A 27,773-nucleotide genomic window follows, 5' to 3' on the forward strand; every position below is an offset into this window, starting at 1 on the left:
GCATTGTCCGACAATAATGCACTGTGCGGCAATTCACTAAGATCGTGCGTCCAATATTCTGCATGAGTCCAACTTCTTCTTCCTGGTGCATGTAAGTGCTTGGGCTTGCGACACAATTTTAAAGTTAAATCCCGCGTTCAGTCCGAATTAGTTGGAATTTCTGACAGCCCGCCCCTCGATTTGTCTGAAGCCAGCGCTGCTACGTCAAATTCCGATCGTGTGCTACACAATCCCAGCACAAACCCCTGTTAAATACCTGTCAAAGCTGCGCAGATCACGAAAACGGCGCACAGTGGTAGGATCCACTACCCTTAGTAAATAAGCCCCAGTGTATGTGCCTGGATCTATGAATAAATGTCCCTGGTTTATCATGCTTGATCTTGATGGTAGAAGGGCATCTACCACCAGGATGAAGGACTGTATACAAATGAGCCTGAGCGGCTCCAGGCGCCATAGGTGCCCCTCATTTGCATACAGTCTTTCATCCTGGTGGTAGGTGTTTGCCTTGTTGCACACTAATACACCCCCTGGAGCTAGGTGACTACTCCTTTGGTGTTGTGCATTTTGTATGTACCTGGCAGTCAGATCCCCTGCCTGTGGCTTCTCAGACATAGGAGGCTTCCTCTGCCTGCAGTGGGGAGTGACCACAATAATAGGTTGTGTGAAGTAGTTTCTGCTCCCTCCCTTGTACACAGAGCAGTGAGTGGAAGCTTTGCCTCAGCCTGTGAGGATGTGAATGTAAGCTCCTAGCAGCTGCTCCACAACTGAGGCACCTTGCACCTCTTTGCAGACCCCCTCTACTACTGCAATGCTAGGATGGGCTGCCTCTCTAGGCACTCTCCTGCTCCTGCTTCTCTGGTCCTATAGGAAACGCTTCAGCAGTACTTTCCCGGCAGCTGAGGATGAGAAGAGTGAAGAAGATTATAAACTCATCTGCAAACCCTCAGCTTTGGCTCAATACCTGGTGAAGCAGTGCAGGAGCTTCGGGAGTTACTCTGGTGTCAGCTGGTTGTGGAGGACCTTCCCCACCCTGCAGACTTTGGTTGGGGTGCTTGGACCTGTGGATAATGGAGTCCACTTTGTTAGGGAGTATCTACAGCTGAGTGATGAGGGGCTGGTGGCCCTGGACTGGGCAATGAAACCTGGGCAACCACAGAGGAGGAGGAGGGCATCCAGTAACTCCACTGTGCCCATTCTGCTGGTCATCCCAAACTCTTTCGGAAAGATCACCAGGAACACCAGTAAGGTAATGATAACCAGTCCTCTTTCTGGTGTATTTACAGGGAAGGGTTATCTACTATTTTCTAGAAATAATAATGTAAATGTTTGATACACACTAGTAGTATAAAATGTTTTATGGTCACTCGGGGAGCGTTCACACGTTCAGTTTTTCAGATGCAGTTTTTTTAGGCCAAAAGCAGGTGTGGATCATAATGGGTGAGAACATTTCATTGAACTCCTCCAACTTTTTCAGGCTGCGGTCACACGTGGCATTTTGAACCAGTTTTTTAAGCTTCTGCTTAAAAACTGTACAAAAACGGGTTCAAAACGCAACGTGTGACCGCAGCCTCACTGGGTCTTGGTTTGGACATGAACAACTGAAAATGTGGAGGCACCCCAAATTAGCTACAGGTGGAGGAGAGGAAGGGCGGAGACTACAGAAATAATGGGGGTATGTTCAGACCTGCAAATTGTGATCAAACTTTTCTCCGGTTTTTAATGCAAAAGTTTTCTGCATAAAAATCCTTGACATATGAATATACCCTCTGGTCTTTATTTTCTTTGCAGTGGATTCTTGATCAATGGTTTAGAATGAAACCATCTGTTCTCTGGAGCAATGGTATTCCAGCAGCTGGACCCCACTGATTTATAACCTATGAGCTTTTCTATTAATATGTTGTATAGCTACATTAGAAAGTAAACAAGATTATTCCAAAATCCCAAGTCCCCAGCAGAGAAGTCAAGCGCTGAAGCTAAAATCTGGTGCAAATATTTTACTTCAGGTCCAGCAGATGTGACTACAACCAGTATATATCTATAAATGCTCACGCTCTTTAATATGCAGCATGTTCTACTTTTATGCTATAGTGGAATATTAAGACATATTCCAATCCTGGAGGCATGTTAGCATGAAAGAAGTAGTAAAGAAGTTTCCTGGTTCTGAATCTGTTGGGGGTACCACTGAGGGCGCGTTCACACGATGCATTTTTGATGCATTCAAAAGGCTTCAGCCTTGATCACATGCCAAGATTACATTGCATTTCCACTGCAACACAATGTAACCTCAAAAACGCATCAAAAAACGTAACGCATCGTGGGAACGCGCCCTGGGGGTGGGGTCAAACTTGAAGCTTATGGATGAATTTTTTTTTTTTTTTTGGATACATTGAAAATGTTAACACAGCAGCTTACACTTCCAGCAATGAAGAAAACCACTTTCAAACAAACCAAAAAACGCATCCAAAGAACACCAAGTGTGAACGTAGCCCAAGCGCTTAAATGGCACTTTCAACCGCAATTCACAGGCTGCTGGGAGGAGTTTGTCTTGATCATACACACATTTCCACTGAAAAGTATGCGATCACAAACCAGCACCATGTGTTTTGCATATAAACAATGCAATGTAAGTGTGATCCCAATCACAAAAGTTTCAGTGTAAAACATTTCAAAACACAATTCAAACACTTCGTGTGAGCGTGGTTACCCCTACAGCCTTCTAACGCTGGGGTTCTGGGTTCAAGTCCCATCCAGGTCAACATCTGCAAAGAGTTTGTATGTTCTCTCCGTGTTTGTGTGGGTTTCCTCCGGTTTCCTCCATACATACTGGTAGGTTGATTAGATTGTGGACATGGACTGATATGGCAAACTCTGTATAGCGCTGCGTAATCTGTGTGCGCTATATAAATAAAGGAATTATTAGGAGATATTCATTTCTTAAAGGAAACCTGTTAGCAGAAAGTGACCTAGTACACCACTACCAGTACATTGACAAGTAGCTGGCACACATTCCGGACCATGTTTCTTTCATGGCTCATTGTGGTGGCATTATCCAGGAAATCTACTTTGAAGTAAGATGTAAAATGGTTGTATATAGTCACGGAGGCGGAGAATTTAACACGGAAGTCAAGCTCTCCCTCAGAAACCGCCCCTTCACTGTAATTGATGATCCTGCAGCCAGAAAAATCACTAATCAGATCTTCTAAAGTCCAATGCATGATTTAAATTACAGAGGAGGAGGCATTCAGAGCTCTCCGTCTTGACACCGTCAGAGCTTGACATTATAAACTCCCCTCCTCTTTGACTTTACACAACCAATTTACAGCTCACTTCAATGTTGATTTTCTGGATGATGACACCACAATGGATCATGAAAGAAACAAAAACTGGGTGGTGTTATGCTGCATGACAATATTCTGGAAGCGGTTTATTAGGCCAATTGCTGATGACAGGTTCCCTTTAAATGTCCTCTGAATGGCATGCTGCATCTTGGGTTACATGCAATATTTGTGGACTTGTAGCCTTAGACACATACCCTTTTTCCACACTTCATTTCATACTAAAGTGGAAACATTTATCATGTTCTAGCACTAATTACACCAGAAACTTATGTCCCCCCGCCATGCCACAATTAACAGGGGTTTGGGGCAGCACGGTGGCATTACAGCCTTGCAGCACTAGGGACCTGGGTTCAAGTCCCAGGGTCAACATCTGCAAAGAGTTTGTATTTTTTCTCTGTGTTTGCGTGGGTTTCCTCCGGGCCGTCCGGTTTCCTCCCACACTCCAAAAAACATACTGGTAGGTTGATTAGATTGTGAGCCCCATTGGGGACAGGGACTGATTTGGCAAGCTCTGTGCAGCACTGCGTAATCTGTATACGCTATATAAATAATAATTATTATATATATGATAAATCTGGTGGGCAGCTGCGCCAGTTCTTCCGTAGACTAACACACAAACTGGACCACGCTATAGCTTGTGCGAAGGCCACTCCGCTGCTGGCCGCAGCCCCTCCACTCCTACTGGCTCTAGAAATTGCTTAGAAATAGCCCTATTTCAGGGCTTTTACACCAGATTTTGGGCATACAAGCCGTGATGAATCTGGCCCATGGTCATGGTTCATCCATTAATTCCAGACTGCAGAACCTGGATTTCAAGGACCAAGCCAAATGTTCCCAATTGGGACGCTGAGCATCACAGTGATACGAGGAGTCCCTGCTTCAGCGCAGGATAGCACGCTGTAATCATGATTATAGTTCACTGCTGCTGATCTGCCAGGAAGAAGGGACTCCTTGCATCATATATCACTATAATGCTCAAAGTCCAGTCCTCTTCACTGTGTTCGGATGGTGCATCCACTGCACAGTCCAGGTATTCACGGACCAACATAAAAACACTTCACGGATCCATTTTTTTTTTCAAAGGTAAAACTGCCTTTATTTCTTATTGCATGGCATCCCACAGCATATGGACAGGTATACAGGATATACAGCAAGTCAACGCGTTTCTCTTACTCATTACTGTTGTGCTAGAAACGCGGTGACTTGCTGTATATCCTGTATACCTGTCCATATGCTGTGGGATGCCATGCAATTAGAAATAAAGGCGGTTTTACCCTTTGAAAGAAAAGCTGGATCCGTGAAGTGTTTTTATGTTGATGCACTTGCTGCAGCCAAGTTTGGATCCGTGCTGCAAGGGATATATATCCGCAGATCGAGGTGAGCTGGAGGAATTCCCAAATTTTGATTCACGGACCAACCATGGCTTTGAGTTTCTAGCCGAACCTGCTGACCTGGTCTTGGGTTGTCTTATCTGGTGAAAAAGTCCAAAGGACCAGTTCATGCCATCATCATAATAATAATGATAACAATAATAATAATTCTTTATATAGTGCACACAGATTCTGCAGCGCTGCACAGAAGTTGCCAAATCAACCTACCAGTATGTTTTGGAGTGTGGAGGAAACCAGAGGACACGGAGGAAACCCACCCAAACACAGAGAGAACATACAAAGAGTTTGCAGATATTGATCTGGATGGGACATCGTATACCACAATGCAAGTCATGTATGACTGTGACTTGGATTTGTTCAATTATTTTTATGTAGAAAATTATTTATATATATATAAAAAAACCTCTACAATCGTGAAATGACAGTAGGTTTCGCCAAATTTCAGGATGTGGATCAGATTGAAGATTTGTAGTGTCAATCCATTAATACAGTGATAGATCTGCTTTCTATGTTCTCCTACAATTTGATGGACGGCAATGCATGACCAGTTGGGCTATGGTCCAGTCTAGAAAGTAGTGATCAGTCCACAATACAAGCTTCCGCATGATGGTTGTTCGTGTACAGCATAGCCAAATAGGTTTGAGTAGGTCTCCATGCCGGGTTATTGTATCTATAGAACAAAACTTTTAGACCGAAAAAGTTGGGGATGTGAAACTTGAGCGAAACCTAGAATGTCATAGTAACCCCCAGATGAAGGCTAGCGCCGAAACGCGCGTCGGGGAACCTGTTTGTGGCAGACGGGTGGTGTATGATGGCTAAAGGTATGCTCCCATTTTAGGATTTGCACATGCATTGAGCACTTTATATACCCACAGGGAACCTATGTACATTAAGCTGTATGGCAAGCACTTTATTGCAGTATTTGCACAGCAACCCACTATTGGGTATAAATTGCATTATGCATTTGAAATTGTATATGTATGTGCAACATCCCCCACCGGGGCCTAGCCCTTTGCGGTGCGGCCTGGAGACAGCCGGGGCCCGCGGTACCGGAGTGGCTGGCGGTTGCGGCCTAAGCACGCTATTGTCACGGTGCTTGGTACGGGGGAACCGGAGGGCTGTCCTACAGCCTGGCAGGTCTCCAGCAGGGTGGTGTTGGCAAGAAAAGATGAGGGAGAGGCTGCTAGAGCGGGTCTCCCTGGGGCAACCCCTTAATGTCCCGAGTGTGAGTCTCTGGGTGATGGACAGGGTGCCGGTGATGAAGGCAGCCGTATTAGCAGGGACCAGACGGAGACAGAAGTTGAAGAAAACAACTTACAGTTCTTTATTTGAACCGCAGCAAACGTGCCTTTAACAGGTAGGTGGTGGAGTACTGGAGAGGTATTTGGAGGGAGACACAGGATGTAGATCACCAGCCTGGATGCAATGGCAGGCTGGGAGGCAGCTGTGTCCTTAGAGGATGCTTCAGCTCGGTCCTGGATCTCTTCAGGTATCACCCTTGAAGGTAGGATGATACCCCTTTCCTCACTACACTAGCTCTAGTCTTATCTTCCACTTCAGGCAGGGGCTAGGCTCTTCCTGCACTGGTCTGGTGTGCTAGAGACTCTGAGCTGCTGCTCAGCTAACTACTCTCTGCTTGCGTCCTGCAGACCCAGAGGGCCTGACTAGGACCGGTCTCTTCTCCCTTCTGGGAGAGACTACTCTCCTCTCTCTCCTGAGAGAGACTCCTCTCGGAGTGTTCTCTAGAACATTCCTGGCCAGGGGGTTTTATTACCTCCCTTTGGTCAGGTGGTGGCTGCTCCTTCAATTACCTCTCAGTTCACAGAGACAGGATGTAACACAGATCATTGGATACTGGACTTTTACATCATATACAGATTTAACTTCTGCCTTGCCAGGCAGGATTAACCACTGCAATTTCCCCTTTGTGATGTGGTGACATGTTATGGGGCTTATTCGCAAGCACCCACTCGCCATTGCATCGGCGAGGGTGTTGCATACCCCGGGGGCAATTGAAAGAGCCGCCCTCGGTTCGACTATAGATGTTTTGGGGCACAGAGGGGGCTAAGGGCACTTCTGGGAAGTGCAGGCGATGTGAGGTGTAGGGACAAACCGCCCATGGTCCTGGAGACAGGCACCTGGGTTGGTGTTGGACTAAGACAAAAATATGTAAGAGCTGTATGACAGTTGGTCGCTGACGCCATTAAACCGAACTGTACAGTAGGAAAGGTGTGGTGTCATGTCCTGTAATCCACTCCTTGCACCAAGGCCTGTATATTTGTTTTATCAACGCTTCTTCCCTGGCGGCAATTATATATAAGGTGTCTATCTGCATTGCGTTAGCATATGCGACACGAGTACCTCCTGACTGACAACCTTACCCATGTATGAGTGGCATCCAGGTGCTATCTCTGTAACACCCCCGGTCCCCTAAAGACCCGCAGTTTACGGACTACCCCCATGTGCAAACCTCGGTTTGAGGGATCAGGTAGCGGTCAGTGTTTTACACAAAAAGACGGTCCGACACAGCCACACTACAACCTGTAAAGCCTATGAAAAGGTTAATGCAGACTACTGGCATATATGACAGTGTGCAAACATGTTAAGATCACATTGGCTTAGGAGCCCAATGGGTACACATCTTATAACATTGAAAACGTTACAGAGGTGGATAGGCTACTCAGGGTAGCAGGATAAAATGTCTCTTTTCCTGAAAAGGAAAGGCATAAAAAGTGCAAACAGAATGTCCGTACCTAAAAAGGAAGGCATTAAGTGCAAAATGATAATAAATTACATTGCAACTTTTCCTTGAGGTTGGCAAAAGTCTCTCAGAAGGTCTCTAGTAACAAAGTCCATCTTCTGGGTACAGCCCAAAGCACAGGATGTAACACAGATCATTGGATACTGGACTTTTACATCATATACAGATTTAACTTCTGCCTTGCCAGGCAGGATTAACCACTGCAATTTCCCCTTTGTGATGTGGTGACATGTTATGGGGCTTATTCGCAAGCACCCACTCGCCATTGCATCGGCGAGGGTGTTGCATATGTGATCCATATGACTATGTACCCCACCTTTTGATCCCGTCCCACATGTTTTTAACATTTCTATGTGATAGCCCCACTGACCCACATGCTTCTCCCTGTTGAATTGTATATGTACTGTAATTTTTGGTTTTTGTTTTTACTGAATATGCAATAAAATATATGTAATTTTTGAATTGGCTTAATGTTCTGTTTGTAGGTGTTTAATGTCATAGTAATGACAACTTGTAGATCACATCAGATCCACATAATCTTTCATTAAGGCTATATTCACACGAACGTATGGGGGACGTATATACGGCCGACGTATATACGGCTGATATACGTCCCCCATACACTCCTATGGGCGCACGGCACCCTACGGGAGCGGTACGGTGCAGCACACGTGCGGCACCGTACCGTTCCGTACCCGGGAAAAAGATAGGAGTTGTCCTATCTTTTCCCGTAATACGGGGCCGTGCGCCATAGGTTGCTATGGAGAGGGGCGGGGGTGAGCGGAGCTCACCTCCTCCTCCTCTCCCCGTACACTGCCGTTGCCCGCTACGGTACGGTACGGGCGGGCAACGGCAGTGTGAATATAGCCTTACTGTGACGCAGACATCAGTACAATTTGATCTATGGCCAACCTTGTCATGCAGCCTGAAAACAATGACAGTATGGTGGCCCTGAAGGACCTTTCACGTTTTTTAAAGATTGCTATGTTATCCCAGCTGTATTATTGAGGTCAGGCTACAGTCATGCTTGACGGGCTTATGACATCTATGACTGTGCACGGACATGCAGTTCAGGCCATCATATTACCCACTACTGCCATTTATCAAGGTCTAGTTTGATCAGTCCCTCTGTCTCCGACTCTTTTCCCAAAATTAACCCCTTGTTTTTGATGCCATATTTCCATTTTGAGTTTGTTTTTTTCTCCCCCCTATAACTTTTTAATTTTTCTCTATACAATAGATATACTGTACAGTGCTATATGAGGGCATGTTTTCTACATAACAAATTGTTCTTCCTAGTGGCACCATTTAATATTCCATGTCATGTTCTGGGAAGATGAAACCAAATGCAGTTAAATTGACGAAATAAAAGCATTTTCTTGTGGGCTTTCACTGATCATTCCTAATGGCGACTCCCTTTTTATTCTTTGGGTTCGTATCATCACAAAGATAGAAAATTAATATAGGCTTTATTATATTTTAATAAATTTAAAAAAAAAACATTGCTCTTTTGTACAAAAAATATTTTTTTTACATTTCAACGTATTGTGGTGCCAATAACTTTTCCAATTTTTTTTTTTTTTTTTTACATTTTTCTCTTATACATATTGTATGGGGCTTATCCTCCATACAATATACTGCAATAATCAGGGCTGCCATCAGGGGTGATTTAGTAGGACTGTGTTCTGGGGTCCCCAAATTGGAGAAGGGGCCCCAAGTCACAGAAAACCCTACTCCCTTCTCAGGTACAGGTAACTTACTGTGCAAATAGGGCCGTATAATAATTCTGTGGGAGAGCCCACAAAATTTGCCAGTCCTAGTGGCGGCCCTGGCAATAATATTTTATCTGCCTCGGCCAGACTGTTGTAGATTGGGTTAAATTACATGTTTGTTTTTCACAGAAGCAAATCTCAACCCCCCCCATGACCTAACAAGGGGTTAGGAGGGCTGGGCCCAAGTGGGTGTGGAGGGGTGTTGTGGGACGGGGTGGCCCGGCATGGGACATTTCTGGTTGGCAACTAGGCCCAGCTGACTAAAGAAGCAGCCGCCTAAATCCATACGCCAAAGCTTCCTGATATATAGAGTGCACCAGCGTATGATAAATAACTCCAATGAGAGAGTTACACCCACAGCACTGATCAGCCATTGTCCAGCATCGGTGATCCGCAGCATCAGCCCGCACCCTTATTCCGTAGTCTCCTGTTAATAATTCTAAGAATGCAAAAACATATTGCAGCCACCAAACACTTGATCTAAACCACGGACATTCTTGTAGGTGTAAGTAATAGTGGCTTGGACTTTCACATAACACAGTGCAACTGGCAAAGTTGTTGTACATACAATAGGGGAAATTTTGGTAAATATGGTAGTTTTCCGGCATAAAAGTGAAAAATTTTTTAACACATGCCCATTTTGCTTCAGAAAAGCCCCACTATGTGAAAATAGTGTAGAGCAGGAAGCAAGGCAGGCTGGGACGAGGACACCTTTGCAGATAAACTCTGTGTGCCAGATAACGGCCGCAAATTATAGCAGGAATCTATGGAGGACCTTGGCTGTGCTAGGACACAGGAATTCCCAACGTGCTTCAGACTTATTAAGAGGCCAATTTTATGGGAGGACTGAGCAATATTCCTGTGGCTGAGTTTTTGATCTGCATTTTTTGATTCAGTTTTTTTAGTTACTTCTCCAAAAACATTTTTGAAACAAGCCTTTTAAAAGTTATCGATACTTTTTGAACCTCAAAAGATATTGTAAATCTAATTTTGGGAAAAGAGTTTAGAGTGGCTTAGTGGTTAGCACTACAGCCTTGCAGCGCTGGGGAACTGGGTTCAAGTCACAGGGTCAACATCTGCAAAGTGTTTTTATGTTCTCTCCGTGTTTGCATGGGTTTCCTCCCACACTCCACTGCAGTCCCTGGCCCGGCCACTGGATGAGCCCAAGCTGCTGAGCACCGTCCAACTTCTGTCCCTTAAAGGGGTACTTACCTTCCGATGCCCTCCTCGTGTCCCGTTCTGTTGTCACTCCTGTCTGTGCGCCATGTGAACGAACATTGCCGCCGGAGCAGTGCTGCATTTAGCTTCCAGCTGGACCCGACAACCATCCGGCCCGCATACACAGCGCTGTGAATAGGGACAGGTGGGGGTGGCTGGCAACGGCCAGCCGGAAGCTGAATCCAGCACTGCTCCGGCGACCATGTTTGTTTACATGGCACGCAGACTGTAGCGAAAGCAGCGTGGGACACCCGGAGGGCGTCGGCAGGTAAGTACATCCTCACGGCCACCTTTTGTTTTTTTTCATAACTCTCGGACAACCCCTTTAATATCAATCAGCAAAATGTGAACTGTAGGGTGAGGTAGAGAAGGAGTGGACGCCAGCATCCACCAGCCCTGAAGAACGAGGGAGCAAAAAGGAGATGGCAGCAAGGAATGCAGGTTGGTAAGTATTAATATTTTTTTTCTGTTCTGCATGTATAGTGGGGGGTGGGGGGTATGTGCTGTGGCTACCTATCTACTAGGGGGGCCATGTGCTGTAGCTACCTATCTACTAGGGCTAGGGGGGCCATGTGCTGTAGCTACCTATCTACCGGGGGGGGGGGGGGGGCATGTGCTGTGGTTACCTATCTACTGTGAGGGGCATGTGCTGTAGCTACCTATCTACTAGCAGGGCCATGTGCTGTGGCTACCTATCTACTAGCAGGGCCATGTGCTGTGGCTACCTATCTACTAGCGGGGCCATGTGCTGTGGCTACCTATCTACTAGCGGGGCCATGTGCTGTGGCTACATACAGTATATACTGTATATGCATTTTGGGCTTTATGTTATGTTAATGAACTAAAGGTACTGTTTGTAATCAATTAAGGGGGTGCAGTATATATAATTTGGGGTGCAGTACTAGCTATATTTCATTCCAGGTAACTACATATAGGATGAGAATAAATTTATGAAGCGCTTATATGTGATGTGGCATAATAAAATAAGATGGGAAATGAAGTGGAGGAGGGAGGGCAAAGATTTTGTCAGTCAAAATTTCTATACGGCCCTGCTTCTCATTCCTATTCATGTAAATGGAGGAGTGGAGAAGGGCCTATATTAACAGTGAACAGGCTTGTCTGAGAGAGGATTTACAGCAGGGTGGTGCCCAGCGCCATATATCAAGAAAACAATCGTAAATGACATTGCATGCCAGGGTGCCATTACATGTGCTATTAGCTGGAGGTATTGTTGTTAGGTAATCCTGTCCTATATTTAGATGTTAATAATAGTTATAGATTAGGGTTTGGTTTGTAAAATCTGAAGAAGTCTCCTTCTGGGTCCATCATGGAATCCATGTGTCAGATTTGGCCGTGTGACCTTCTGATGGATTTGCTCTTTACTCTGCTTATTTGAGGTAATACAAATATGTTTTATAGTTTTTGAAGCTTTTTCCGACCTCTCCACTTCATCTGTCATCAGAATACCACAGGCAAAGTAGACCTGTCATCACCATATAAAGCTCACACACCACTCCTATACACGTCCACTACCATGATTTTACAATAAAGCTGTCAAAGATAGAAAAAATACTTTAATGTTCAGGGAGCTGCTACCTTACGGATTCAGTCTCCCTTCTGCAGACATTGACACTTGGCTGCACTTTGCGAATCTGCCTGCGGGGGTGGGGGAGGGGATCTGAAAATAAATATAACTGCAGTCCTGCCTCTGCTTTATATGAAACTTCACAAAAAATATAAATCGCCCCATTCAGGCCAAAACTGGATTATGACTGGGATAAAATTTATATTTAACGGAAATCTACCATCAAAATCCATCATGATAAACCAGGGACACTTACTCATAGATCCAGGTACTGTGACTTTCTTCTTCTTTTTTTATTTGTTATCCATGGCCCCCTACGTTCTAAAATCAACCTTTAAAATTTTGCTAATGTGCCTGAAGGGCTTCTGGATTTGTTACCAGAAATTCTCTGTGCTGTAGCTTCACAGGCTGTTACACTGTGCAGGAGTAATCTTGCACGGTGGGAGGGGGAAGTACACCTGCCTGGATCTATGAGAAAGCGTCCTTTATCATGCTTGATTTTGATATTAGATTTATTTTAATTTCTATATAAAGCATAGTTCTGCAGCGTTCCAAGGTTGCGTTCACCTATGTACGACGCCTGCTTCAGTTTATCCTTGACCAAGTGACCATGGTCACTTCCGTTTCACTGACCAACCACACAGCCAGGGACGAGATTCCTTGCATCATAGGGATAAACGATGCACAGGATCTCGCTATGATGCAAAGAGTCTATCCCCAGCAATTTGATCAGTACATGATACAGAACACTGATGGTCCGTGATTCCTGAACCACCCACATAGTGTGAAGTTGTGAGAAGCATAAGAATTTGATTTGACAATCTAGTTGGTGTGTTGAAAGCCTCAGCTTTGAGGGTGCAGTCAAACGTTGTGTGTGGCGCATGCTTTTCAAAACACATTGCACCAGCTGGAGAGAGATTTGCCTAATTAAACGGCTGTTAACAAAATGCAAATGTTAACTACCGCATTCTTTGTTTTAACATTGCATTAATAAACGCATATGTTAACATCGCGTTAAGCAGTTGCATTTTGTAAACGAATCAGTGGTGATTCTGCAACTAAATCAAAAATGCTTGTGGTTATGAAATGCACAATTTTAACCGCACCAAACTACGTTGAAGTGAACCCACAGGCTTGGATTATTTACTAAAACCTGTTTCAGAAACTCAAGATATACGCCATTAAATCCACAGCATAATATGTTACAGATTTCTAACGCACCCCTGTAGTCACCTTGTGCTTCAGATTTTTCTGTAGGTCATGACACAGGCAGTCCACGGGTTACCTACAGGATAGGTTCTGCAGGTTTGTTCTTACGTTGAATTTGTCAGGACGAGTATATTTTGTCCCGACTTACGGTATGTATATTTTGGTCCTTGTTATAATTTGATATTCTCAATATGAAGTTGTCATGAGGAAAGGATGAACAATAAAGCTTCATTGCAGACAGCTTTAATAACTCTTACAGCTGGGGCTAAAAGTTCAGTAAACTACCAGCATCCAGAGGTCCCTCTTTAACTAGGAGTCATCTGTATGTCCGGTGTCCTTACATCGGGGACCGCCTGTACTGTACAGGATGCTGCAAAGCTCTTATTTTCTACATAAATGTGATTCAGCTTCCAGTTGCTCTTTTTGGCTTTCCTGTTTATTTGGTGGTTTGAGCAGAACTCACTGGCTTTGTATAAAGTTATGGCCCGGAAGGAAGTTAACAACCTGTCAGTGACTGTCCTGGAAAGAGTTTGCATTGAAAAGTTAAGAAAACCCTAAAATTAGATCTCTAATAATAATAATAATAATCCCTTTATTTATATAGCGCACACAGATTACGCAGCGCTGCACAGAACTTACCAAATCAGTCCCTGTCCCCATGGGGCTCACAATCTTATCAACCTAACAGTATGTTTTTGGAGTGTGGGAGGAAACCGGAGGACCCGGAGGAAACCCACACAGACATGGAGATTTCTGCTTTAAAGGAAACCTACCACTGCCCGCATGATGAAATCATGCGAGCAGACCACCCAGTAGGCTACTTAATGCTGATGCGGCATAGTTTTGTTAGGCTCGGTGAACTTTAGTTTAGCTAAAAAAAACTATGTTTTTACATATTTAAATGAGCCCTCCGGTGCTACCCTGCGTCATCTTCGGGCTGGCGATGGCTTCCGATGTTTAATTATTCCTCCTTCAGGTGCCGAGAGCCGTGACGTCACCAAGCTCTCGGCACCTATCGTGCATGCGCAGACACTAAGTCTCGCACAGCCGGCCGGCTGGTGCCGAGAGCTTGGTGACGTCACGGCTCTCAGCACCTGAAGGAGGAATAATTAAACATCGGAAGCCACCGCCAGCCCGAAGATGGCGCAGGGTAGCACCGGAGGGCTCATTTAAATATGTAAGAAAATAGTTTTTTTAGCTAAACTAAAGTTCGCCAAGCCTAACAAAACTATGTGCCGGCATCAGCATTAAGTAGCCCACTGGGTGATTTGCTCGCATGAAATCATGCGAGCAGTGGTAGGTTTCCTTTAATTTATCAACATTCTGTTAAAGGGAAGGTCTAACCAGAAAATTACCAATTTGAATGTATGTTCTAGATATATATTTTATGCTTTTTAAATGTCATAATTAATAAAAAAATATGCCATTCTGTAATTTCTTACAGAAATTCGCGTAGCTGCGCGCCCTCGTCCGGCGATCCTGCCGTCTGCGCATGCGCAGAAGAGCAGGCCCGCGCCTGCGCGGTCACTGCTCCGAAACAGGCGCAGGCCTGCTCTTCTGCACATGCGCAGACGGCAGGATCGCCGGACAAGGGCGCGCAGCTACGCGGAGCTGCGCGCCGAAGATGGGTGAGTAGGAGGGGTAAAGTGGCTACCGGGGCGTGGAGTAGCCGCCTCGTGTAACCTCTGATGCGGCTACTCCACGCCCCAGTAGCTGCATAAGTAAATTTGAATATATGTGTAATAAAAGTTATCAAAAAGTTGCGGGGACGTGAGGATTAGCCCTTAAAAGGGCTATTCTCACGTCCTATTGATCCACCTACCACCCAATCTACCTTTATAGGTAGATTTGTGGTGGTAGGTTTCCTTTAATACATCAATACGATGGCTTGACCTTCAAGGAAATCTACAAAATCAAGCATGATAAACCAGGGCACTTTCTTATGGATCCAGGTACTGTGACTGTGGTAATCTTCTTATATTTGTTATCAATGGTCTCCTTTGTTCCAAAATCTTTTAAAATTATGCTAATTAGCCAGAAGAGCTCTTGGGGCGTTACAGTCTGTTACATTGTCTCTCGCTGCCTCTGCCTGCTGTAATCTCACCTAGTGGGCGGGTTGGAAGTGCCCCTGCACAATGTAACGGCCTGTAAATCTAGAGTCCTTTATTAGCATTATTCTAAAAGTGAATATTAGAGGGAAGGAGGCCATAAATAACAAATATAAGATGATTACTACCGTCACTGTGCCTGGATCTATCAGTAAGTGTCCCTGGTTTATCATGATGGATTTTGCTGGTAGATTTCCTTTAAAAGTGAACCTGTCACCAGGTGGCAAAAGTTGACGCTGTAATGATTTTAAAAATGCTTTTGTCAGCATTCTGAATAATTTCAGTACTTTGCATAAGTTTAATTCACATTACCTGGCTCCCTGCCAGTAGAATGTGGCGAGTCTCAGGGGAGGGGCAGCTTTTGTTTGTGTCTCCTCATGCCTTCTTCCTCTCCTCCACACCACTCCACCCTCTCCTGCCTGCTCAGTGCACATGACAGGGAGAGGGGTGAAGGAGCTGAATGAGTGAGGATGAGAGGAGGTTGAGACAAAGGCACACACAGGCTGCAGCTGGGCAGCTTCTAGATGATGTTTCTTTTTTGTCCTGGTGTGGCGGAATCATACAGAAAATCAACTTTGATTTTGAAGTGAGATATAAATTGATTTTATGAAGTCAAGGAGGCGAAGAGTTTATCTTGGATTTCCCCATTCACTGTAATTGATGGTCCTGTGCCCAGGGACACCATTGATCAGATCTCCTGAAGTCCGATGCATAATGTCACCTGGTAGGAGGTGATCAAAGTCCGGGAGAGCTTTACTTGAATTTTCACTCTCCGTCTCCGTGACTTTATACTTCTAACTTCAAAGGTGATTTTCTGGATGATGTCACCAAACTGGGTCATGAAAAAAACATGATCTAGAAGCTCTTCAACTGCTTCATAACCCACTGGTAGTGGTTTATTAGGCCAATTTCTGATGACAAGTTCCCTGTAAAGGGCCAATTGCCTATGAAAGTTCGGCCGGACAAATTTCTCCCTTGTATGTTCGGGATTTACTGGTACAAACCTACAATTTCGTTCCATGCAGCAGTTGTAGGTTTCATTTGGTAAATCCCGAGCGCACACAGAGAAAGTTTGTTGAAACAAACTTGTTCATGGACAATAGGCCCTAGTGTCCAGGTTTAATATTGTGTTGTATGGAGGAAATGTAAGGATCACCAATGGCATATATGACTACAACTGTATATATGTTCACTTTGTCGCTTTACATTCATTGTGTCACTTTATGGCACCTTCTCAAGCTGTTATTATACAATGAGATGGCACATGAGCCCTACTTGTAGATGTCTTCTTAGGTCTGATGTGTTCTTGCAGGGGGAAAGCAATAAACTTCCTCCAGCTGCCTCCTATTCTGCCAGTAAATGTTTATGCACCGATCCCTGTTACTGTTTTTGTAACCCTTGTTGCGACATAACTAATAAATAATTGAAAAGGCGAGAGGAAGATGTTGTTTTTCCATGCTATTGTAAAAACAATGCCGCCACTGCCTCGTGCGGTTTTTGACATGTGGCTTCGATGATGTTCATTGTAGATTGTTACTTCCTTTCTGTGCTTTCAATACTTTGTCCTATTTACAGAAAAGTTGCTTAATATGAATATAATAAAATAAGCCATATATCTTGCTCGTCATCTTCAGAATTTAGAGCATTCTGGTCCAGTTGGACTGGTAGTGGCGCCATAACATACATTGTGCATCACTGGCCCCATAGGTCAAATGTAACTTGGGCATCCTGAAAATAACCCAGGGAAAAATCGACAGATAAAATGGACATTAACAAAGATTTGCTTCATTCGTGCTTCACTTGTTCCTGGATCTTCAAAACAACAGCTATGAGTGATCGGTTACAAATCAGTTGCTTGATCCGTTCAGATGTGCATCTGCCCTAAATGCAATTTGGAAGGATGCATTACCAAAAAACCTTCAACAAATGCTAAATGTTTGGCTTTAACAGCGTTCACACACATAAGATGCGTCTGTGGTGAGGTCTGTGCAACGTTATCATGGGTTTACATTCCTTATGGTAAATCATTTTCCCAGTTGCAGAGCTGGACCCTGTGCCTATTGCATATCATCACTGGCTCCTAACTTTTGGCTGATGACTTTGTGATCGCACTAAGAGTTTTCTGGTTGTTTTGTGGCAGGAAGCTTTGTGGTTAGCGGTTGTCTCGCTATCTGCGCATCAACTTACAATTGATCTAATTTCTGGCTAAACTGAAAACTGGTGAATGTAGAACATATGTTAGCATTGACATTGCCACACGTATAATAAATGACCCAACAATATTTTAGTAAACATAACTGTGCTTTCCATTTTATTGACAGATGTGTCACTTGGCGCTCACTCATGGGTACCAGGCGGTGATCTTTAATCGTCGATGTCATAATGGTTGCCCCCTCAGCACAACAAAGTTACAACCGTATGGTGATCCCAATGACCTGCGAGAAGCCATTCGATACATCCGCCATTGTCAGCCTTCATCTCGACTCTTCGCAGCGGGTGAAGGCACCGGGGCTGGACTTCTGCTTTCCTATCTTGGGGAGTGTGGCTCCTCTAGCTACATCACCGCAGCAGGCTGCATCTCTCCTCTATTTCGCATTCAAGATTGGTATGAAGCTGGGTGTCCCTGGTTGTGGCAGGCGGCTTTACTCCTCTACCAAAAGATGTATTTGAGTAGGTAAGTGCCATTTGGATGGGAAAAGATGCATTTTTTTTGCTTAACTGGACCTAGTCAATAAATCAGATTCTTTGGAAACCAGCTAATATAAAATTTTGTGGAGGTAATCTCCTTTCCTGGGCTGTATTAGTTACTCACTCTCTTCCAGCAATCAGACCACCCAACTTACATAATGTCTTATGTGTAGACCAGAAGTCAGTTTCTCTGCTCATATCAATTCGGGTAATAAATGGTGATCAAGAATCTTTCCTGTAGGGCGGTTGTCAGGTTCCTCAGAACGCACCTTTTTTTAACTGGACTGAACTGATATGCTGAGTTCAGTTCAGAGTAAGAGGTTCGGTCTTGGGAAAGCCCACCAGTGCTTTTCTCAGACCAAACTTGTTCTTGTTCAAAAATCATTTGAAAAGAAAGAACCACTACCATACATGACACACGTTATACATAGGTAATCTCACTAGGAGATTCTGAACTATTTAACTGGGCTCTTCTTTAGTAATAGAACCAGTTACCTGTAATTTTCACTCATTCTATGAAGTATTTTCATAAAATACAAGTACAATATAATGAAGCCAGGCTGTACTGTAATTCGTGAATTGCACAGCAGCTAAAACCTTAGACATAACGTTGCTTCTATGTCACTGCACCTTATAAGTATATGTTTCCGCTGACAAGCCTGGTTTAGTAAATATTTGGATTCTACAGGAAATATAGGTTCTGGACAATCTGTTCTTATAAGTTTTATTGTTACTTGTCTGACATCAAGAAATTTGAGATGAGTGAATCATTCAAGATTCGCTTTGCCAAAGCTTTTCCAAAATTTGCAAGAGATTCTGTTTGGGTCTGAATTTATTTGGTTCAAACCAATGCTGCTCTGCCACACAGATTCTTAAAGGTAATCAACCATTTTAAAAAACAAACAAAATAAATGCTTACTCCTCTTCATCTTGATCCCGAGACTGTCCTCTGCTAGTCTTGACAATCCTGGATCACCTAGAAAAGAAACTTATAATTAGTAGGCCGGAGCGGGACCAAGATGCATGCCACCGGCAACTCCATCTCCCATCCTGGGATGTCACGCGATGGGTGTGAATTCAAGTCACCTCCCATTTTTCTTTTGGTCTTCTCTCCTCCACTTTTAAGTAATAAAAAAATAACTTCCGGATGAGGAGAGGGGCGCCATTTTATATAGTTTGCCTCAGTAATTTACACTGCCCAAAACCAGTTCAATAAATCATGTATTATCCTCAGGGATAAAATCTATGCTGCCTAACATCAACAACGTTTCCACTATTACACTGGAGCACAGTCACGTATTGCAGCACTCCCCCACAGGCCCGCTCATAACTCGTGGCTTCAGTGACAATACAGATGTAACACAGCCGCTCTAAAATATACATAGCTCAGACTATAAAGGATTGTGTTCTCAGATGAAGATAAACCTGTTTTGTGTATACGTCTGGTCGCCTTCCAAGACTTTTTAAATACATTTTGACCTTGCACACTAGATAATAAAGGGTGCATAGAACAATGTCCATTTTGTTCCTAAGAAAATGTCAATGCCAAACTTGTGATGCGTAGAAAAGTCAGGCTTGAAATCCTTAGCATTCTGTAAGACAGGAGACATACTTCATTTGTTGTATATATCAGTGATCTCCGACCTGCAGCTTTCTAGTGATGGGCCCCTTTTGTGTTGGATACTTTCGACAAATCCCATTGTACTGACCAAGATGTGGACTTTTTTTGTGTCCATTAAAAAAAACTGAACTATATACTCTTCTCTCCACATAATACTCCCCTCCCATCCTACTGGAAGTGTTGACTTGTCCATTGGCAGAGCTAATTGCTGACCACTATGATCATGTGGAATTTATTGGGTTGTTACAACAAAGGATTGGGGCTGGAACCAGGGACGGGAATACAGTTAGTGTTCCATTGTAACAATAGTAATAATAGTGACATCTGCAAAAAGTTTTTATGATCCCTCCGTGTTTGCGTTGGTTTCCTCCGGGTCCCTCCTACACTCCAAATAAAATCCCATACTGGTAGGTTGATTAGATTGTGAGCCCCATGGGGACCGGGTCTGATGTGGCAAGCTCTGTGCAGCGCTGCGTAATCTCTGTGTGCTATATAAATAAAGGGATTATTATTATTAATAATGTGGCAATGGACTATGGCAGGTTCCAGCTGGAATCAGAGTAGTATCACAGAATAGAGGGAAATGAAGGGAATTGTAGATTGGAGAAAACTGGACGTGCGTGTATTTTTATTCTTGAAGGACTTGGCCTCTTTACTGCTATTTATTTTGTAATGTGTAAGTGTGGGGGCAGGATATTAGGTAATTTACCGATATACATCTATTAGAAGTTCTGCTCCGCTTTCTTGATATGTAAAGTGAAGGCTCCTGTCTTTTACCTCATCAGCCAGATATTCCTGTCCATAAAATGGCTGCAGATAGAGGGTGATGTGATCTCTTACTGTCCATGAACATTCGCCAGTTAGAGATCACATGACTCTCCATCTGCGGCCATTTTTATGTAGGAATGTCTGGCTGATGAGGTAAAAGACAGGAGGCTTCACTTTACACATCAAGAAAGCAGAACTATCAATAGATGTATATGTATATTGGTACATTTCCTGATATTCTGCCTCATACGCTTACACACACATTACAAAAAACATGGGGTAAAGTGACCAACCCCTTTAAGACTTGACTTTTATTCATACTACTAAAATTTAAAAAGATAGGATCCATGTGTCTTTTTAAATGGGTCTTTTTAAATTTTAGTAGTATTGATAAAAGGTGAGTCTTAAGAATATAAATCCACTCACATCCTGTTTTCTCCAATCTACAATTCCCCTCATTTCCTTCTATTCTCTGATACTGTACTGGAATGGTGAGTGTCTGGTACAAAAAGACCATATTCTATTACTTTATTGCTTGGAATCACATTGCAGTTCCTCACACTAAATAATTTACAGAAATGATAGATCTTCGTATAATAAATCTTCATACATATAGCGCCATTATATTCCACATGATCAGAACATCAGTGCTCTTCTTCTGCACGTTATTTCCATATCTGCAGAGAAAAAATAAAAAAGATTGGGGGTTTGCCCAGGAACAAATACCATCTCTTCCCCATAAATCATCCTCCCTGCCAACCACTTTCTCACAGAAACATTTAGTTAAGCCTGGGATTAGGTTAAACTCTAAGCAGCACCGATCCACAACACGAGAAGTTCTGTCTCTTTACAAGCCGTTATTAGTTACTGTCACTCCAAGGATTGGCCTGGAAAGGTGCGCCATTCTCACAAAACGAGACAATGGCACCGCGACATAGTAATGTATGGCGCAGGGGCCATATTCGGGGGAAGGATAGGACACGAGCGGCACCGTACCACTCCCATGCGGCGCCGTGCACCCATTGCCAGCCTTTGGGGGACGTATCTAAGCGTATAAACGTCCTCCAACGGCTGTGTGGATATAGCCTTAGTCCTTTTTTTTTTTGGTGGCAAGAAATGGAGAGCGCTTAGTAAATGTTTTCTAGCATTCATGTCAACGAGGCATAGACCAGAGATTTTCATACTGTGACCGGATCCTTTTTTTCTCTTAGTCACAAGATGCAAACTACACACAGTGTAAAGCCACGCACTTCTTGTCTATTTACAGAACAAATGTAATGGCCTGCGTAATGCAAACAAAACGCTCGACACAAAACTCTTCTATTTGCTGCAATACATCACCGGGGGGAGGGGAGGATTGTTTTTTCTTCTTTTGCAATATAGTGACAAAGATATAGATACATCCTATTCTATATATACATTCTCCTAGCATTGTACTGGACATCGTTGTGTACCGCAGCATTTAATTCTTTCTTGGGAATATTGTAAAGGACAGCCTGAGCTGTCAGGTCGCCCCAGTTTTTCTTTTATAATGTTTAAATACAGCAATATAATAGAATACAATACATGTGGAGTTATTGTTGTGGGTAAACCATTGCGGACTCCCTGACAGCTGATTTTCCACAATCTATAGCACTATAGTACCTGCTATCCCATTCTCGTGCTGCAACAAAACCCACGTAGAAAGGGAATCCTATACAGGGCATCAACTAGCAGTTGTCACCATACAAGGCAGCAGTTTTGGTAGGTATTGGCCCTGGAGAGCTGTGTAACAATACCTTTGTGTTTGTAAGTAGCAGCAGGACTATGAAAAATGCAGTTATTTTCCTATCTAAGCTCAGCACTGCTTCCGTGCCCTTCCATGACCAAAGAGACTGCAGTGCTGGACGCCCGGACTGACCGCGAAGGTAAGTAAATGTTTATTTTATTTAAGCAGCCCCCCCCCCAGACACATATATGATTTTTACTTAAGGTCTCGGACAACACCTTTAATGCACATGCACACAAGGACCTTTTGAAGGTCCTGAAACCGAATATTGAAAGCAGGCAGAAGGGAAGCATCCTCCTTTCCCCACGCTTTATACTAGTACCATATGTAGGAAGTGACTTTCAGACTTGTATGGGCAATAATATCCATACAGCTCAGAGCCCATGGCAGTCTTCACCCACCCCTCCATTCCAAGATTGGAGCTGCTCACTTGCTTTGCAGGGGGCTTCTATATTCCCTGCATATTGACTATTGGAAATACAGACCCAGGTCGTGAACGAGGACAGAGATCAGTGATCTGCCAGTGTCAACCATTGATATTACTTGATGGCTTTATATGACCATTGATATGACTTGATCAGGGGATTTATATGACAAGCCAATCACAGTAGCAGGTCACCGTTAGTGATCACATGAGCTGAACCTCTGGAGTCTGTAGTTTGTCCATAAGAAACGGTCTCTAAATTCAACTTCTGAATCGGCTGCACCCAATTTATAATCCTAAATTGCAGGACTTGTTCAAGCTCCAACTGGAAATGACCCTAAAACTGCAGAAACTCCCCCGAGACGGTCTTGTGGAAAAAGGGTTGTCAAGTTTAAGACTGCATTGTATTCAGCAGTAGCCACACTGTAAAATATCTTTCCTGGTGTTTTACTAGTATGTAACCTGACAGCCAATAAATATAAAGGTTTCTCTCCGTTCGGAAGTCCATCTGATGGAGCTATAAAAAAGTGAGGGAAGTCATAAAACATGCCGTGGTACTGTAAAAGTCACACAATTGTTCAACACCATGTGAGAAAACCCGACGGATAGATTATTTACTTCCCTATCGCATTGCTGCCGGGATCCAGGAGTAATATAGAATATTGCGCTGCTGTCCTCAATATAGCTGGAGAATCAAAGCCACTTGCCTCAAATGAGATCTACTTACTAGGATTTCCATTTCATACACCAGTCTTAAAAGGATATTCCCACAAACACAAGATTTAAATATAGTCAGGATGACAAAATAACACCTTCACTAATCTAACAAAAATACAGCATTGCAAAGATATAATTCCAACCTGTCTCTACAGCCTGTGTACACAATTTTGGCTGCCCCTGGATACGTCTGTAAATCTTCTGTCTAGGGTCGGCCAGGTTCTTCACATGAAAATCTCCTTTCTGCTTCCTGCAGTCTCTCTCTGCACTCAGGCACCGTGTGAGGAGACTAAATCTACAAGCTACACGCAAGATAAGATCTTTATAGCAGGGGACTGTGTGTTTTATAGCTCAGATGTAGCAGAGCTGAAGTGTGTCATTGTGTGTAATGGGGCGGGAGAGATCTTGACTGGTCTCCCGCCTCCTTGACTGCATTGATGAGTGGAACCAGGTTGAATAAAAGTGTTTTTTGGGACAAATCCATAATGTACAGAATACACAAATTGGCCTAACAAACCACCTACTGTATGTTGTCATGTAAATGAACACCTTCTAGATCATGTGTCTCCCATTACCCAGTGTGGTGACATCAAATAGGAAATCAGCTTTCAACTTAAATGTTAATTGGTTGTGTAAAGTCATGGAGGTAGAAAGTTTAGCACTGAAGTCAAGCTCTCTCTGTCCCTTCACGATCATTGATGGATCTGCGTCCAGGGACAACACTAACCTTATCTCCAATCGCAGAAAAGGGGGCATTCTGAGGCAAGGAGAGCTGGACTTCAGTGCTAAACTCTGTCTCCATGACTTTATACAAAGAGAGATTAGTTTTTTGGATGAAGCGTTTGCTTCTGCTTCTGCCATCAAAACCCATAATCAGAAGAGAAATGAAAGATTGCAAATATTTAACCGAACTTTTTTCAGTTTTGTATAATATTAAAAATTGTATTTACCTGAACACTTTCTATTCAGTATTTGCAGCTTATTTTAATTCTTCTAGCATAAAGCCAAATCAATATATCTTTTTTTACAATGTTTACTTGGAACACAAACCTATTGTAGCAAGTAAGCTTTGCTCAAGTTTCACATGGCACCAAAGCTCGGAATACATGTGGGATAATTATTGTGGGTTAACTATTGCAAACTCCACACCAACAATCTACAGAACCAGCTTAGATGAGATTTAATCCAAATCCAAGTAGAAGTGACCTGCTGTGTGATCTTTACAGGGAGTTATGACAGGGTCTCATACACAGGCGTGTACTATGTCCGGCTACAATGCTGGAATACAACTGTATACCTTTCTCAATGCTGTTGTTACTAACACTATGCACAACAGGTATGGTTACACACACCTTTTGGGCTGCTACCTAACGCTATCTGCAGCTATGTTTAGTAGACATTGCTTGTGGACTCTCTTAAATTTGCAGCATGTTAATTATTGCTGCATGGAACCCACACATTCTTGCTTGTACAGCTAAAAACACGCAATTTCAGGCCTTGATTTCCTAGCAATTCATCAGAGTGTTTGCTATGTTTGTCCTCAGACTTATAAAAATAGATTTTCATATCCAGACCTGTGTCTGATATAGAAGTGAATAGGGATGAGCTGCAATACCACACACAACCTGTGAATCCTAGACGACCCCTTTAGACTGTGTTCACAAAATGCGTTTGAATCACATTTTGAAACGCATTCAAGTGGTAACATGTTTTTTGACAGTTCACAAAGCAAAACACGTCTGAACGTGCTCCTAAAGGAAACCTACCACCACGGATCTACCTATTAAGGAAGATCTGGTGGTGGGTGCCTCCAATCTATGTAAGGATAACCCATTTTAAGGCTAATCCTTTAGTCCCCTTTATATGGCTACTGGGGCGTGGAGTAGCCGGAGTTGAGGCTACACGGCGCGGCTACTCCACACCCCAGTAGCCTCCTTGATCCTCCTACACAGATCTCTTCAGCCTCCTTGTAGCTGTGCGCCATCGTCCGCGAAGCCGGCATTCTGCGCATGAGCAGTAGCTTCGGCTTCAGACCCGAGACCACGCAGCCTGCGTTCTGCACATGCACAGATCGCCGGCTTCACTGAAAATGTCTGGGTAGGAGGTTCAAAGAGGCTACTAGGGCGTGGGGTAGCTGCCCTGTGTAGCCTCAGCTCCGGCGACTCCACAAACCTTTAAAAAAAGCTAAAGGGAACTAAAGGATTAGCCCTAAAAAGGACTATCCTTACATACGTTAGATGCCCCTATCACCGAATCTACCTTAATAGGTAGATCCGTGGTGGTAGGATTCCTTTCAAGGTATGAAAATCAATTAGGGGGATTCTGCATTTGGACTCTGACATCAAGTGGTTCAGCACACTGCGGAAAGGTCATCTGTATCAAAAATAGACAAAACCCTATAAAATTCCTTTCTTTCTCTTTGGAATTTGCAATATGCATCATATTAAACTAGCGGAGTCCTAGTAATAAATCTCACATACAAAAGATTGAGTATTAATGGAATTCATAGTTCCGGTTATACAGTAAGTGTCCTATGTAAGAGATTCATACAGATCTTTATAACATGCCTCATTCTGTTGCTCTTTATTGTAGATATGCCACAGCTCTGGGACAGCTTATAAATACTGAAAGACTTTTGGAGAGTCGAACTTTAAAGGAACTTGAAGAAGCTTTGTTTTGCCAGACGAAGGTTCCCAATGGTTTGACGTGGGATACTTACTGGGAAAGGAATGACCCTTTAAGAGACATTGATGAAGTGGCTATTCCGGTCCTGTGCATTTGTAGCCAGGATGATCCTATACGTGGGGAGGCCCATAGCACGGTACCCTTTGAACTTTTTGAGACAAACCCTCACTTCTTCTTGTTGATGAGTCGGTACGGCGGCCACTGTGGCTTCATCAAAGACAATATGTCCGCTGCAATGTGGAGTCACGGTGCACTGCTGGACTTTTTCAAGTCCACTGTCGACTTCTTTGCAATGGAAGAAAGACTGAAAGGACTTTCCAGGAGAAAAGGAACCATCTCCAACTTCAGGACACTCCAGGACAGAGTCAACTGCAGAAAAGAACAAAACTGTCCTCACAATATCCATGAGATTTACAACTGGCAGCGGTCCTACACGAGATGACACAAGAATTAATTTATTTCGAATTTGTGTTTTTGTTTTGTCTTTTTTTGGGGCTATTAAATAAAATAAATAAATGCATTTTTATGGGGATGGATCGTATGACTTTTATAAATACTATAGGAAATTACAGGCCATGCCGCATTAAATATATCCCCTGTTTTCAGGAGTTTTATCCATTTTTATCTTTGTACAATTTTGGTAAACCGATGAGCCACTGTCATATTTATGTTTTATATATAATTTACTGCTTAGCTTGACTCTGTGTGTGCTGTATTATGTGATTGTGAGCTTTCCGAATGGAAGTATCGGTGGAGGAGACTAAAGAAGCTAAGGGCAGTGTCAGGCTGGAGTTCCTTGGGCCCACCAGATAAAATTATCCTGGGGGCCCACCGTTCATCGACCATAGAAATAAACCCCAGTAGCCTTCAAATTTGGATGTCTTCTGCCAGACCTCTAGGTTCCTGTATTGGGTTAGATTCTCGCCCACCGGAGGATCCACTGGTTCTCTGGTGGGCCAGTACGGGTCTGATTCTACTGCTAATGTGAGCTAGTTCACTGTATGTTGGCTCCCATTACATTTGCCAAATACAACGATTAGGCTCTAGATACCCCCCATATGACATTACTGTATAGGATAGTCTTTCCTACGCAGCAATATAGATACAGTAAAAATGTAAATTACATGGCATCATGTGTATTTTTTTATGGTTTGTTTCTTTTTTACAATTGGAATACATGGACAAGGTTTTACAGCTGCATGGCTCATACGGTTAGAATCTTTCTGTTGAAAACGTCCATCGGATGATATTTTTTTCTCCACAAATCAATAGCTCTTATTGTCATAAAGGACAACGTAGCCTATTACAGATCTGTGCTGTGAGTCTATAGATTGTGTAAATTAGAAACTGGGTAAATTATAATTGCTGGAGGGAGGGACTCCTGCTCACTATATAGGAGGAGGAGACCATGTGATGCTACTCTCTGTTTAACTAGCAGGAGAACCTTGTGTCTGTGCAGCTCTGTGGATGGAGAAGTCTTCTGCAGACAATGGGACATAGGGGAGCACCTCTTCTAGCCCTACAAACCCTTTCGTCCTAGTCTCTGATTCTTCATAACATTCTATGTCTCTGTTTGGACATCAAGATGTATCATATACTCTTCACTACTCTGCAGCTCCCCCCCCCCCCCCCCACCTTGCTTCCAGAACCGATCATCACTGCTGTGTATTTTCTACTACTCAATCGATGCTACCCCATTTGAAAATTCTCAAATAGGCTC

General features: G+C 43.5%; 1 protein-coding gene and 1 long non-coding RNA gene across 3 annotated transcripts in view; one reads left to right on the plus strand and one right to left on the minus strand.

The window, feature by feature from the left end:
• Positions 1-610: 610 nt before the first annotated feature.
• LOC140119275 (protein ABHD15-like) lies at positions 611-27,131 on the plus strand. Its single transcript, XM_072138122.1, has 3 exons — positions 611-1,246; positions 17,704-18,056; positions 25,961-27,131. The coding sequence occupies exons 1-3, from the start codon at positions 809-811 to the stop codon at positions 26,493-26,495; spliced, it is 1,326 nt and encodes a 441-aa protein (XP_071994223.1). The 5' UTR covers positions 611-808; the 3' UTR covers positions 26,496-27,131.
• Positions 17,937-27,773, minus strand: part of LOC140119276 (uncharacterized) — a 41,046-nt gene continuing 31,209 nt past the window's right edge. The window contains exons 3-5 of one of the 2 annotated variants that reach the window (XR_011853359.1): positions 21,070-21,136; positions 18,990-19,046; positions 17,937-18,030 (exon numbers count right to left, since the gene is read on the minus strand). This is a non-coding gene — a long non-coding RNA (uncharacterized lncRNA). The remainder of the gene's footprint in view (positions 18,031-18,989; positions 19,047-21,069; positions 21,137-27,773) is intronic. The other variant, XR_011853358.1, reaches the window with a different exon arrangement.

This window comes from Engystomops pustulosus, chromosome 2 (assembly GCF_040894005.1).
Source record: "Engystomops pustulosus chromosome 2, aEngPut4.maternal, whole genome shotgun sequence".
In the NCBI taxonomy this organism is placed as follows: Eukaryota; Metazoa; Chordata; class Amphibia; order Anura; family Leptodactylidae; genus Engystomops; species Engystomops pustulosus.

Bases quoted from the DNA above. Each gene is read 5' to 3' on its own strand.
- LOC140119275 (XM_072138122.1), top strand. From the start codon at position 809: ATGCTAGGATGGGCTGCCTCTCTAGGCACTCTCCTGCTCCTGCTTCTC. The intron at 1,247-17,703 runs GTAATGATAACC...TTTTATTGACAG, and splicing joins TCACCAGGAACACCAGTAAG to ATGTGTCACTTGGCGCTCAC. The intron at 18,057-25,960 runs GTAAGTGCCATT...TCTTTATTGTAG, and splicing joins CAAAAGATGTATTTGAGTAG to ATATGCCACAGCTCTGGGAC.